Consider the following 15,544-nt stretch of genomic DNA (forward strand, 5'->3'; position numbering starts at 1 on the left):
TTACCCACCAGATTTCAGTCTGAGCTCTCCTTTATGAGGTGACTCTTTGGATATACAAGGGTCAGGGAGCTGCTTGAGGAGAGTCTGTCCTTTATAGGAACTCAAGTGCTGACCTGTGAGCTCCATTGTTCATTCTGACCTGCTGGACAGGTACATTTAAGTCTGCTGCAGTAGGTCTCAGAAACCCACCCTCCCTCCCCCCTTTTTTTCCCCAGGTGCTCTGTCCCGGGGAGTTAGGGCTTTATGAGTTTCTGTTGTGCTGTTGCCTTTTTTCAGGGCTGCCCTGCTCAGTGGGGAGGCTGCCTAGTCACTGTCTTCCTGCAGAGGCTTTGGCTTTGCTGAGCTGCTGTGGGCTCTGCCTTTTGAACCTCCCTGCAGTCCTGTTTATATGGGTGTTGTTAGAACTGCCTTGTCCATGGTGGTCCACCTCTAGAATGGCAGACTCTCTCTGTAATGGTTGGCTGCCTCGGCCATGGCAGACTGCCTAAGCAATGACAAACTACCTCTGCAGTGGTGGACTGCCTAGGTAATGGTGGATGCCCCTCCTCCACAGAGGTGGACCGTTCTGGGTTCAGCTGTGGTTGCTGTGGAACTCTCAATCTAGAGCATTTCAGATTGCTGTTTTTTTGTGGGGTTGGGACCAGCTGAGCCTGGTCACCTGGCTCACTGCCTCAGAGCCTTTTTTTTTTTTTTTTTTTTTTTTTTTGCTTGTTTTGTTTTCTATGTGTTTTAGTCCCCTGTTTAAAAGGTGCTGGGATCTGTGTGATTTCCCATGGGGCAATCCAATGCACCTCCTGAAACAGTGGCGCTGAGATTACTGGCGCCTTTTTGCCCAGTAATCTCCTGGCCTGGCTCCCTTTTTCAGTCCCCTTTTTAATCAGATGAATGGGTGACTCTGCCTTCCTGGAACTCCAATCACCAGCTAGAGCTGTGCCCTGATCTGTGTATTTTGTATGGAAAACCACTGCACCAGGTGCTGGCAAAACAGCTGCCCCAGCCAAACAGCCACACAGGCCAATCCAGACCTGTGGGGCTCCTCCACCTGGGAATCTCCTGGTCTCTGTGAAATAAAAATCCGTCTGGAAATGCGGCGTCCACTCACCCTCTGTGCTTTTACTGGGAGCTGCAATCCTGAGCTGCTCCTAATCTGCCACCTTGGATCCCTCTCCCCCTCTTTTCTCATAGTGAAGAAAATATCATTCCATTTTGTTTTTATATATAAGTAGTTTCAGCTATGCTCTTGATCTTATTTTCTCATATTCTCTCAGATTTTTTTTGTTACTTACCTTACCTTAGTATGACTTTAATCGCTCTCACCCCCCCACATCCTTTTCATTGTTATTGAACATGCTGAAGTCTCTTTCATCTTAAAAACAGACAAAATTTTGGTAGCCCAATATTCCCATTAAGCCACTACTCTATGTCCCATTTTACTCCATTTCCAGACTCTCTGTGTGAATTATTTATTCTTACTGGTTCTAAAATCTAATATTGCCATCTCATAGATGAATCCACTACATACTGGTTTTTAACCACCAAAATTGATTTTCCCAAGGTCCATTAATTTTTTTTGCATTTTTTGCTAAGAATAATGATTTCTCAATACTTACCATTTATTACCTTGTTATAACTGGTGGCAATATTTGTGGTACACTGTCATTTTTGAAACACATTCTGCCCTTGGTTTTTGTGATTCCATCTTTTTAAAAATCATTTTTGGATGGCTGAATAGGAAGAGTTCTGGATTGCAGTTTCCAGCAAAAATGCAGGGGGTGAGTGATCATTGCATTTCCAAATGAAGTTTTACTGCCCAGTGACCAGGAGATTCCTGGGAGGAAATGAACAGTGAGTCTCCCGTGAGGTTGTTGCAGCCAGTGGAGCCTGTGCCACACAAAAACTTACACAAATCCAGTCACCATTTCAACTGGTGACTGGAATGCTTGGGAGACAGATTTGTGCATTCAACTGAAGAAAAGGGGGCTGAAACAGGGAGCCAGGTGATCTGGCTTGGCTGGTCTCATGTCCACAAAGACCAGCAATCTGAAACACTCTGGACTGAGAGTTTCACAAAAGCACAGCTGGACCTAGGATGGACCAGCTCTGTGGGGGGAAGGGAATATGCCGTTACAGAGGCAGTCCACCACTACCAAGGCAGTCTGCCATTAATGAGGCAGTCCACCATTACTGAGGCAGTCTGTCATTACTGAGGCAGTTCACCATTAAGGAGGCAGACCACTATTACTGAGGCAGTTCTAACTGTAACCCTATAAACAAAACTGCAAGGAAGTTCACACAGCAGCTGGGCAGAGCAAATGGAACCTCAGCAACACCTCTGCTGGCAGACTGTGACTGGGCTACCTTCTCGTTGGGGAGGGCATCTCTGAAAAAAGGCAGCAGAGTGACAGGAACTTATAAATGAAGCCCTACCTTCCTGGGACAGAGCACCTGGGGAAAAAATGGTGGTTATGAGTTCTGCTGTAGCAGAATTAAACATATCTGTCCAGCAGCTCTGAACAGAACAACGAAGCTCACAGCTCAGTACTTGAGCTCCTATAAGGAACAGACTGTCTCCTCAAGCAGCTCCCCAACCCCCATATAACCAAAGAGACACCTCATAAAGGAGAGCTCATGCTGACATCTGACAGGTATCCTTCTGTGACAAAGATAACAGAAGAAACCAGCAGCAACGCTTACTGTTCTGCAGCCACTGCAGGTGATCACCCGGCAAGCAGGGCCTTGAGTGGACCTCCCGCAGTCCTACAGCAGGGGGGCCTGACTGTTAAAAGGAAAACTAAGAAGCAGAAAGAAATAATATCATCAGCAACAAAAAGGACGTCCACTCAGAGACCCCATCTGAAAGTCACCAACCACAAAGACCACAGTTACATAAATTCACAAAAATGGGAAAAACCAGCGTGAAAAGGATGAAAAGACCCAAAACCAAAATGCCTGTCTTCCTCCAAGGGATCAAAACTCCTCACAAGCAAGGGAACAAAGCTGGATGGAGAATGAATCTGATGAACTGATAGAAACAGGCTTCAGAAGGTGGGTAATAACAAACTTCTCTGAGCTAAAGTATCATATTCTAACCCAATGCAAAGAAACCAAGAACCTTGAAAAAAGGTTTTACAAAATGTTGATGGGAATAAACAGCTTAGGGAAGAATATAAATGAATTGATTGAGCTGTAAAACACAGCATGAGAACGTTGCAAAGCATACACAAGTCTCAAACTGAATCGAACAAGCAGAAGAAAGGATATCAGAGATTGAAGATCGACTCAATGAAATAAAATGAGAAGTCAAGATTAGAGAAAAAAGAATAAAATGAAATGAACAAAGCCTCAATAAATATGGGATTATGTAAAAAGACCTAATTTACTTTTAATAGGTGTACCAGAATGTGATGGAGAGAATGAATCCAAGCTGAAAAACAGTCTTTAGTATATTATCCAAGAGAACTTCCCCAACCTAGTAAGGCAGGCCACCATTCAAGTCCAGGAAATACAAAGAACACCACAAAGATATTCCTCAAGAAGAGCAACTCCAAGGCACATAATCATAAGATTCACCATGGTTGAAATGAAGGAGAAAATGCTAAGGGCAGCCAGAGAGAAAGATTGGGTTACCCACAAGTGGAAACCCATCAGACTCACAGCAGATTTCTTAGCAGAAACCCTAGAAGCCAGAAGAGAGTGGGGGCCAATATTCAACATCCTTAAAGAAAAGAACTTTCAACCTAGAATTTCATATCCAGTCAAACCAATCTTCATAAGTGAAGGAGAAATAAAATCCTTTATGAACAAGAAATTGCTCAGAGATTTCATCACAACCAGGCCTACTTTACCAGAGCTCCTGAAAGAAGCAGTAAACATAGAAAAGAAAAACCACCAGCCACTCCAAAAACGTATAAAAGGGTAAAGAGCATCGATACAATTAAGAAACTGTGTAAACTAATGGATAAAACAGCCACCTTGCATCAAAATGGCAGGATCAAATTCACACATAACAATATTAAACTTAAATGTAAATGGGTTAAATGCCTCAATCAAAAGATGCAGACTGCAAAATTTGATAAAAAGCTAGAACCCATCAGTGTGCTATATCCAGGAAAACCATCTCACATGCAAGGATACACATAGGCTCAAAATAAAGAGATGGAGGAGGATCTACCAAGAAAATGGAGAATAAAAAAACAAACAGGAGTTGTAATTCTAGTCTCTGACAAAATAGACTTTAAAACAACAAAGATCAAAAGAGATTAAGAAGGACATTATGTAATCGTAAAAGAATCAAAACAACAAGAAAAGTTAATGATCCTAAATATATATGTGCCCAATACAGGAGCACCCAGATACATAAAGCAAGTTCTTAGTGACCTACAAAGAGACATAGACTCCCACACAATAATAGTGGGAGACTTTAACACTCCACTGTCAATATTAGAAAGATCAATGAGACAGAAAATTAACAAAGATATCTAGGACTTGTACTCAGACCTGTACCAAGCAAACCTAAGAGACATTTACAGAATTCTCCACACTAAATCCACAGAATATACATATTTTTCAGCACCAGATCAAACCTACTCTAAAATTAAGAACGTAATTGAAAGTAAATCACTCCTCAGCAAGTGTGAAAGAATGGAAATCAAAACAAACAGTCTCTCAGACCACAGTGCAATCAAATTACAACTCAGAATTTAGAAACTAACTCAGAACCACACAGCTTGATGGAAACTGAACAACTGGCTCTTGAATGCTGACTGGATAAACAATGAAATGAAGGCAGAAATAAAGATGTTCTTTGAAACCAATGAGAATGAGTACACACTGTACCCGACTCTCTGGGACACATTTAATGCAGTGTCTAGAGGAAAATTTATAGCAATAAATGCCCACATGAGAAGCAAGGTATGATCTAAAATTGACACCCTGTAATCAAAATTGAAAGCTAGAGGAACAAGATGGAAAAAACTCAAAAACTAGCAGAAGATAAGAAATAACTAAGATCAGAGCAGAACTGAAGGAGATAGAGAAACAAAACACCCTTCAAAAAATCAATAAATCCAGGAGCTGGTTTTTGGAAAGATCAATAAAATAGACCACTCACGAGATTAATAAAAACAAAAGAAAGAATAATTAAATAAATGCAATAAAAATGATAAAGGGGATATCACCACAGATTCCACAAAAAAACAAACCACCATTAGCGGTTACTACAAACAATTCTATGCACATAAATCAGTAAACCTGGAAGAAAAAGAAAAATTCCTGGACACTTACATGCTCCTGTGACTAAACCAGGAAGAAGTCGAAACCCTGAATAGACCAATAACAAGGGCTAAAGTTGACACAGCAATTAATAGCTCACCAACCAAAAAAGCCCAGTTCCAGAAGGGTTCACAGCCGAATTCTACCAGATATACAAAGAGGAGCTGATACCACTCCTTCTGAAACTATTCCAAACAATCCAAAAGGAGGGAATACACCCCAGATCATTTTATGAGACCAACATCATCCTGATACCAAAACCCAGCAGAGAATGAACAAGAAAAGAAAACTTGAGGCCAATATCCATGATGAACATAGATGCAAAAATTTTCAATAAAATGCTGGCAAACCGATAGCAACAGCACATCAAAAAGCTTATCCATCACGATCAAGTAGGCTTCATCCTGGGGATGCAAGCCTGGTTCAACATACATAAGTCTATAAACGTAATTCCCCACATAAACAGAGCCAAAGACAAAAACCACATGATTATCTCCATAGATGTACAGAAGGCCTTTGACAAAATTCAACAGCCCTTTATGCTAAAAACTCTCAATAAACTATGCATTGATGGAACGTGTCTCAAAATAATAAAAGCTATGTACGACAAACCCAAAGCCAATATCATACTGAATGGGCAAAAACTGGAAGTATGACCTTTGAAATCTGGCACCAGACAAGGATGCCACCTCTCACCTCTACTATTCAGTATAGTATTGGAATTTCTAGCCAGAGCAATTAGGCAAGAAAAAGACATAAAGAGTATTCAATTAGGAAAGAAGGAAGTCAAAGTGTCTCTATTTGCAGATGAAGTGATTGTATATTTAGAAGACCCTATCGTCTCGGCCCAAAATTTCCTGTAACTGATAAGCAACTTCAGCAAATTCTCCAGATACAAAATCCACGTGCAAAAATCACACGCATTCCTATACACCAACAACCAACTTAAAGAGTGCCAAATCAAGAACGAACTGCCATTCACAATTGCTAAAAAGAGAATAAAATACCTATGAATACATTTAATAAAGGATGTAATGGACATCTTCAAGGAGAACTACAAACCACTGCTCAACCAAAAAAGAGAGGACATAAATGGATAGAGAAATATTCCACTCTCACGTCTATGAAGAATTGATATAGTGAAAATGACCATACTGCTCAATGTAATTTATAGATTCAAAGCTATCCCCATCAAGCTAACAATGACCTTCTTCACAGACCTGGAAAAAACCACCTTAAACTTCACATGGAACCAAAAGAGAGCCCTCATAGCCACATCAATTCTAAGCAAAAAGAACAAAGCCAGAGGCATCACGCTACCTGACTTCAAACTATACTATAAGGCTACAGTAGTCAAAACAGCATGATACTGGTACCAAAACAGAGATATGGAACAATGGAACAGATCAGAGGCCTTTGGGGCAACACCACATATCTACAACCATCTGATCTTTGACAAACCTGACAAAAACAGGCAATGGGGAAAGGATTCCCTGTTTAAAAAATGGTGTTGGGAAAACTGGCTAGCCATGTGCAAACAGTAGAAACTGGACACCTTCCTGACACCTTACACCAAAATGAACTCCAGATGGATTAAAGACTTAAACATATAACTTAACACCATAGTAACCTTATAAGAAAACCTCGACAAAACCACTCAGGACATCAGCATAGGTAAGTACTTCATGTGTAAAACACCAAAAGCATTGGCAACAAAAGCCAAAATATACAAATGGGACCTAATCAAACTCCAAAGCTTCTGCACAGCAAAAGAAACAATCATTAGAGTGAACTGGCAACCAATAGAATGAGAAAAAATTTTTGCAATCTACCCATCTAACCAAGGGCTAAGATCCAGAATTTACAAAGAACTAAAACAGATTTACAAGGAAAAACAAACACACCCATCCCAAAGTGGGCAAAGGATATGAACAGACACTTTTCAAAAGAAGAAATATATGAGGCCAACAAACATATGAAAAAATGCTCATCATCACTGGTTATTAGAGAAATGCAAATCAAAAATACATTGAGATACCATCTCACATCCATTAGCATATCCATGATTAAAAAATCAGGAGACAACACTTACTGGAGAGAATGTGGAGAAATAGGAACACTTTTACACTATTGGTGGGAGTGTAAGTTAGTTCAACCATTGTGGAAGAGAGTGTGGCAATACCTTAAGGACCTAGAAATAGAAATTCCATTTTACCCTGCAATCTCATTACTGGGTATACATCCAAAGGATTATAAATCATTCTATTAGAGGGACATATGCACATGTTCATTGCAGCACTGTTTACAATAGCAAAGACTTCAAACCAACCCAAATGCCCATCGATGATAGACTGCACAGGGAAAATGTGGCACATATACACCTTGGAATACTATGCAGTCATAAAAAACGATGAGTTTGTGTCCTTTATAGGGAAATGTATGAACCTGGAAACCATCATTCTCAGCAAACTGACACAAGAACAAAAAATCAAACATCCCATGTTCTCACTCATAGGTGGGTGTTGAACAATGAGAACACATGGATGCAGGGAAGGGAGCATCACACACTGAGGTCTGTTGGGGGAGACTCAGGGAGGAACAGTGGGGGGTAGGGATTTGGGGAAGGATAACATGGGGAGAAATGCTAGATATAGTTGATGGGAATGGAGGCAGCAAACCAGATTACCATGTATGTACCTATGTACCAATCCCGCATGTTCTTTACATGTACCGCAGAACCTAAAATGCAATAAAATATATGTATCATTTTTACCTTTTGTTGGTACATAGCAATTATATATGTATTTATCGGCTATGTGAGATACTTTGAATTCGTCATGTAATGCATAATAATTACTCAGGGAAAATGGTGTAGGTATTCATCCCCTTAAGCATTTATCTTTTGTGTTATAAACAATCCACCCTTTTGATATTGCCCCCTTTCCTTTTCATCTGCATTGCTGGCTTTTCTTTTTTGTTTATCTCTTATACATTTGTATTTTAGAAGGACCTGGTTTACTTCTCTCTCTTTTCTCTTCTTACCCTCTCGGTGTGACTCCATCTACACTTGACACTTCAACCATTTTCTGTAAACAGACGATGCTCAAATATGTCTCATCTGCTCACTGTTTTCACTTAGACTAGAGGACAGTCTATTTACTACTACAGGAAGACTGGCCATTTCAGATAACTGAAACTCAACGTAACTAAAACCGATCTTATTTTTCTTTCAAGCTCTTGAAACCTGATCCACTACTTCAGTTCTTGTCCAATTCCAGTGACCAGGTGACCAAAACAAACTCAGTTGCTAAAGCCTCATTTCAAAATTTTCTCAGTCATTACATCTAAGCAATGTCAAGTCATATTGAAACTACCTACTAATGATTTCTTACATCTCTCTCCATCCCCGTAGTTACAGTTCTAGTTCATGTTACAATCATTTCTCACATGAACTACTGCCAAAGCCTTTTGACTTGTCACTACATCTACAATTTTGATGCATTTCAAATCCTTCTCTCACCTGCAACCCAAGTAAAAATTTTAAACGCAAATCTAAATTCTAAAGGTATAAAACTGTTTCTGGCACACAGCACTTAACAGAAAAACACATTAGAGCTGAATCTCAGATGTTAGGATTGAACTATTAAGGATATCTACATAATTTGTTAATGTCAGTTTCTTTTTAACACTGCACAGGTTAAAACTCGATGCAAAGGTACATTTAAAAGACTTAAAATTTTACTGGATGGAACATGATGGAGGCTCATTTTTAATTTCCAAAGTGGATCAAGATCTCATTTTGGCTCAGAAAAAGGTAATTTTAAATAAAATTTATTTAATAGAATTATTTTTATTCTAAGAGGTGCCATTCTGAACTCTTTGTTTCACTTTATGCCAAATATTTCTGCTTCGGCTTACAAAATTAAGGTTATCAAAACAATTATACTAAGCAATCTTGGGTGTGATTTTTCATGGTTATTTTAGATATTGTATGTTTTTAGCAATGGCACTAGTATCTTGTATATAAAATATGATGTATCAAATAAATTGCTCAGAGGTAACTTAAAAGTTTGGTGTGTACATATATACACACACACATATATATATATACACACACATATATATGTATATATATATATACACACACATATAAATGCATATATATGTATCTATCTATCTATCTATCATCTATCTATCTATCTATATATCTCCAGTGGTTCTATGCCAATGTATAGGTGTAAATTTTAGGTAATTAAGATAATATCATATATGTAATCATTTTAGCCTGAGTTTCCTTTTAAATACTTTTATAATCAGATGAAATAATAATAAGCAAAAGCTTATTTGGGAAAGAAGAATAATAATGAGAATGGTCCTATCAAATTTTGAAAGTAATTTTTAAACTAATAATTTAATAATAATAGAGATCATCACTTGGAAACAATATAATTGTATATCTCAGTCCTCAAGAGAATCAGTGTAGTAACTCACAATAAGAGTTAGGAAAGTATCTTAGTGAAAGTCAAGTAATCTCCAAGTTAGAATCATCCAAACAGATGGAAAATTACTAGTAGAAAATTGGTTTTTCATACTTATGAATTATGAAACATATGTGTATAAACTAGATGAAACTTGATTGCTGTAAAAGATGGGTTTTGGCCGAGTGCTGTGGCTCACATTTGTAATCCCAGCACTTTGAGAGGCTGAGGCAGGTGGATCATGATGTCTGGAGATCGAGACCATCTGTCTAACACGGTAAAACCCAATCTCTACTGAAAATACAAAAAATTAGCCAGGCATGGTGGCACGTGACTGTAATACCAGCTACTATTGAGGCGGAGGCAGGAGAATCACTTGAACTCAGGAGGTAGAGGTTGCAGTGAGCCAAGATTGTGCCACTGGACTCCAGCCTGGGTGACAGGTGACAGAGTGAGATCCTGTCTCCAACAACAACAACAACAACAACAAAGGCTTTTATATTATTTGTTTTGTGCCACCATGAAAAAATGCCTGTGACTCCACAACTTATAAAAAACAAAAATTTACTTCCCCCAGATCTGGAGGCAGGAAAGCCCAAGATCAAGGTGCTAGCAGGTTCAGTGTCTGGTGAGGGCCAACTTGCTGCATTCTCCAGAGTGGAGAAACATGGCAGAAGGTTGGGAGAGACATCTGCTAAGGCTGCATGAAGCCTTTTAAAAAGTGGCTGTAATCGCTTTAATTGGGGGCAGCCCTCATGGCCTAATCACCTCTTAAGGGCCCCACCTCTTAACACTAATGCATTGGCAACACCTGAATTTGGAGTTGATGCATTCAAGCCATAGCATATGTAGATACATCACTGTGTTGCTAGAGTTGAAGATCATGCTATAAAATTATGCATCATTTTTGAATCTATAGGTAAAATATAATTCATAGTGGATTATAAAATTTCTTTTAGCAATGTTTAATGATGAAAAGAGAAAAGTAAGATCTTTATAATAAGCTCTAAACATAGAAACAGATTTTCTTTCTAAATTAGCTTTGTTTTCTTGTTTTTAATTTTTATTTTACTTTACATTTTGTGGTACATGTGCAGATCTTGCAGGATTGTTATATAGGTATACACATGCCATGGTGATTTGCTGCCTCCATCCCCCCATCACCTACATTAGGTATTTCTCCTGTTATCCCTCCCCATCCTCCCCACCTCCTGCTATTCCTCCACTAATCCCCCATCCTCCAACAGACCCCAATATGTGCTGTTCCCCTCCCTGTGTCCATGTGTTCTTATTGTTCAATATCCACTTATGGGTGAGAACATGTGGTGTTTGGTGTTCTGTTCTTGTGTCAGTTTGCTGAGAATCATGGTTTCCAGATTCATCCATGTTCCTTCAAGGACATGAACTCATCATTTTTTATGGCTGCATACTATTCCATGGTATATATGTGGCACATTTTCTTTATCCTGTCTATCATTATTGGGCATTTGGGTTGGTTTCAATTCTTTGCTATCGTAAACTGTGCCATAATGAGCATACGTGTGCATGCAGAGATGGCTGTTGACTATATTAACGTTATACATGTATTATGATAGCTTCACAGATCTGAATTAATAATGTCTAAAAGGAAGTAATTACGGAAAATATTGTCAATAAAATCATAGAGGGTTATTAACCTTGTATAGGCTATAACCCATTATAAGAGAAATACCACCATGGACATAGGAAAATGAGAAAGATAAATTATAAAAGAATATATATAAATGAATAATAAAAATGTAAGAAGTGTTAAGACTTACAAGTAACTATAGAAAAATTGAGATACTATTCCCTGTTTGCTTGGGTCAATAAATCATAGAATGCTAGTGGCAAAGCAAATTGGTACTTTTCTGGGGAGTTGAAGTATAAATACAAAATTAGGAAGCCAGGAGTAGGAGAAAAAAAGGAAAAAAAAATGAATGTAAGTAAATTATTCACACTGAATCCTTAGCCCATATAAGTTACTCTCACAGCAGATTTACCTCTTCCTGTTCGGTAACTTAAGCAAAAATTTAATAATGTATAGACTCAATCTTCATTACCAAATTATCTAGCCCATTTAATATTATGACCCAAAGCCCTTCTCTTCATGATATTAAAACCATATTTTTGCTGGACTGCAATTCATGTGTATGAAGAGCCAATTGTTCTAAGTGGTTTTTTAGTGAAACACACACACACACACACACACACACACACACACACACACACTATACAAGGTTCTCACTGTTATTGAAACTTGCTTTGCAGTGTCAGATGTGACAATGTTACAGACCTCATCATCTGCTGGCATCAGCTAGCAGGTAGAGCTATCATGGAATAGTTTAGCTTGAAATAGCAGTTTAAAATAGTCACATGTTATAAAACAGCCAGATCAAAATACATGTGAATTAACTTAGGAGTTTCATTTCATATTGGATAATTTTAGAACAGGCTCTAGTGAAGATCGATATATGGAATACAAGGATCTATAATGCTTTCATATGCTTTACCAGTTGGGTCAATAAGATAAATTTTATAACATCAATATTTTTCAAGAAAGCAGTTTATAAAATTCAATGTCTATTTCTAATTAAAAATTCAGTTTTGCCATATTATGTTCTTTTTTATTGTATGTACATAAAATCCAGGGGCAATGTCTTTAAAATATAAAATAACATGAGCGTGCTAACTATCACCATTATTATTCATAGAAAGTATCTCAAAGAGAAATTAGAAATAAGAGGTGTGGCAAGAAAGACAAATCTATAATTATTTATAGATTAATATATGAGTATATTCCTGTAAAATTCGAGTAGTGCTATTTAAAAACTCTTAGAATAAATGAGTTCAACCTAAAATAAGATGTACAATGAATATAAAAAGAACATAGCTAACATATCTATCAGAAATAACCAGTTAAAAAGTAGAATGGGGAAAACAGAGAAGACAAACAGAAAATCCTATTAAATTCCTAGAGACTCTAAAAGTAAGTATGTAGGACCTATGAGAGAAAAATTACAGAACTTTAGTAAGAGTCCTAAGATGAGTTCTGAATAAAAAGAGAAACTTAATTTTATAGCTTGGGTTGTCTGTGGATAGATCACATAGCCTACATAATCAGTGTCAATGGGTTTACAATTATCATCCTGTATTGTAAAGTATCTAGGCACACTACAAAATTTCATCACAGTGATAAAGGTATTTCTAAAACACAAACAGCCCTGCTGTTCTATAATCTGTCATTGCATGAATTAGTTTATGTCTCTTTCTTTCTGTATATTTTCTGAAAAGTAGGAAACAGAGGAACATAAGAATGAATGGCATGTGTATCTGAGGAGGAAGGAGATAAATAGAGAAAAAAAATTCTTATATCATTCAGGGTGGGGTAAGGATGTGTGCCACCTCCACCATTCCTAAGCTATTGTCAGAAAAATACCATGTTTTAGGACAGGAAGGCCATATTATATAGCAACTTAAAGCAAATTAGCAATTTTTATTATGGAAGTTGAGAAAATGATGTTAATCTTCTCCTGCCAGAACAGATAGCCAAGAAAAAATGAAAACTTTTGATTTAAGATAATCAAAAATGTTAAGGATTTTATATTCCAGAATTTTAATATGGCATAATTTATCTAAATATTTCTCTAAAGTTAATACATGTATATAGCAATTTGTACTTTATCCACTACCAGGTTCAATGTAAAGAGTGAGCTTTTTTGATTTTCTAGCAGAAAGTGAATGGGTGCTAACTGATGTAGGTCTGTAATTCTTTCTAAGTCAGAAAAAAAAAAAAAGGAGTTAGGGCATCAAACGTTGTTGAGGATATTGTTCTATCCAGGTCTTTTTATCATTTCTGTATTTCCTAGCAACAACTTACTTTTACCCATTTTGTAGGAAAAGATGCCAAGCTTTTGTGTGCTGTTGGATTTATTTTTTATTCATAGATTTCATTTTTAGAACAGTTATAGATTTACCAAAAATTGAGCAGATGGTACAGAGTGTCCATGGGTAGCCCCTCTTTCTTGTACATGTTTTATGACTGATGAACCAATATTGACATATTATTAACTTAAGTCCATAGTTTAGTGTTCATATTGTACAGTTCTACAGCATTTGACACGTGCATAATTGTCTGTAACTATCATTACAATATCATACAGAATAGCTTTTACCACTCTAAAAACTTCTGTGCATCACCTATTTCTACATTCTCCCCACTCCTACTGGAAACCACAGATTTTTTTACTATTTGTATATTTTTGGCTTTTTTCTAATATCATATGTCTAGAATCTAGATTATGTAGCCTTATTATACTTGTTTCTTTCACATTGAAATAAGCATTTAAGTTTTTTCCATGTCATTTTGTGGCTTGGTAACTCATTTTTTAAAAATCTCTGAATAATATTTTATGGTAAGTATGCATCATCATGATTTATTTATTTACCTAGTAAAGAACATCTTGGTTGTTTCCAAATATTGTTATATTTGAACAAAAGCTGTTATAATCATTTTTGTGCACCATTTCAATAGGCACAGGTTTTCTATTTAATTAGGTAGTACCAAGGAACACAATATACTTTGCATTGTTAAAAACCTTGAGATTGTCTTCCAAAGTGGCTTTATTAGGGTACTCCAGAAAAGGAGAAGGAATTTCTTCTGCTTCTCTGGAGTACCCTAATATTAGTAATCTTACATACACACACACACAGACACACACACAGATGTGCGCACACACACACACAAACATACACATATAAAATGTATAATGATTAATATAAATGAAAGTTTGTACCCACTGACCAACATAGCTTTATTTCATCCCCTCACCCCACCCACAATTGCTGGCAACTACCTTCCTACTTTCTACTTTGGTACTTCTTAGAGATTCTGATTTGAATTACTTCTAATATATTACTAGAAGTGGATCATATGGTAGCTGTATTTTTATTGTTTTCAACGGCTGTACAAATTTACATTACTACCACAGTGCACAAGGGTTTCCTTTTCTCTTCGTCCTCAACAACACTTACCTTAAGGAAAAAAAAAAATAGCCAAAGTAGACAAACAGTATCTAATTAAACTCAGGAGCTTCTTCACAGCAATGAACCGGCACCCAACAGAATGGGAAGCAATTTTTGCAATCTACCTATTTGACAAAGGGCTGATTTACAGAATCTACAAAGAACTTAAACAAATTTACATTAAAAAAACAGTCAAACCATCAAAAAATGGGCAAAGGATATGAACAGACACTTCTGAAAAGAAGATATTTATGCAGCCAACAAACATATAAAAAGAGCCTCATCATCACCGGTCATTAGAGAAATGCAAATCAAACCACATTGAGATACCATCTCATGACAGTTAGAGTGGCGATCATTGAAAAATCTGGAGACAACAGATGCTGGAGAGGATGTGAAGAAATAGCAATGCTTTTACACTGTTGGTGGGAGCGTAAATTAGTTCAACCACTGTGGAATACAGTGTGGCGATTCCTCAAGGATCTAGAAATAGAAATACCATCTGACCCAGCAATCCCGTTGCTGGTTATACACCCAAAGGATTATAAATTGTTTTGTTATAAAGAAACATGCACAAGTATGTTCTTTGTGGCACTGTTTACAATAGCAAAGACCTGGAACCAACCCAAATGCCCATCAACGATAGACTGGACAAAGAAAGTGTGGCACATATACACCATGAAATAGTATGCAGCCATAAAACGGATGAGTTTATGTCCTTTGCAGGATACAGATGAATCTGGAAACTATCA

At 37.3% G+C, this 15,544-nt stretch overlaps 1 protein-coding gene across 5 annotated transcripts in view; it reads left to right on the forward strand.

The window, feature by feature from the left end:
• FAAH2 (fatty acid amide hydrolase 2) overlaps window positions 1-15,544 on the forward strand; it is a 182,947-nt gene that overhangs the window by 98,481 nt on the left and 68,922 nt on the right. For all 5 annotated transcript variants that reach the window (XM_074392272.1, XM_074392273.1, XM_003943989.2 and 2 more), the window contains one exon: window positions 8,968-9,085. In XM_074392272.1, coding sequence (XP_074248373.1) covers window positions 8,968-9,085 — 118 coding nt within the window. The remainder of the gene's footprint in view (window positions 1-8,967; window positions 9,086-15,544) is intronic.

The sequence above is a fragment of the Saimiri boliviensis genome, chromosome X (genome assembly GCF_048565385.1).
Source record: "Saimiri boliviensis isolate mSaiBol1 chromosome X, mSaiBol1.pri, whole genome shotgun sequence".
In the NCBI taxonomy this organism is placed as follows: domain Eukaryota; kingdom Metazoa; phylum Chordata; class Mammalia; order Primates; family Cebidae; genus Saimiri; species Saimiri boliviensis.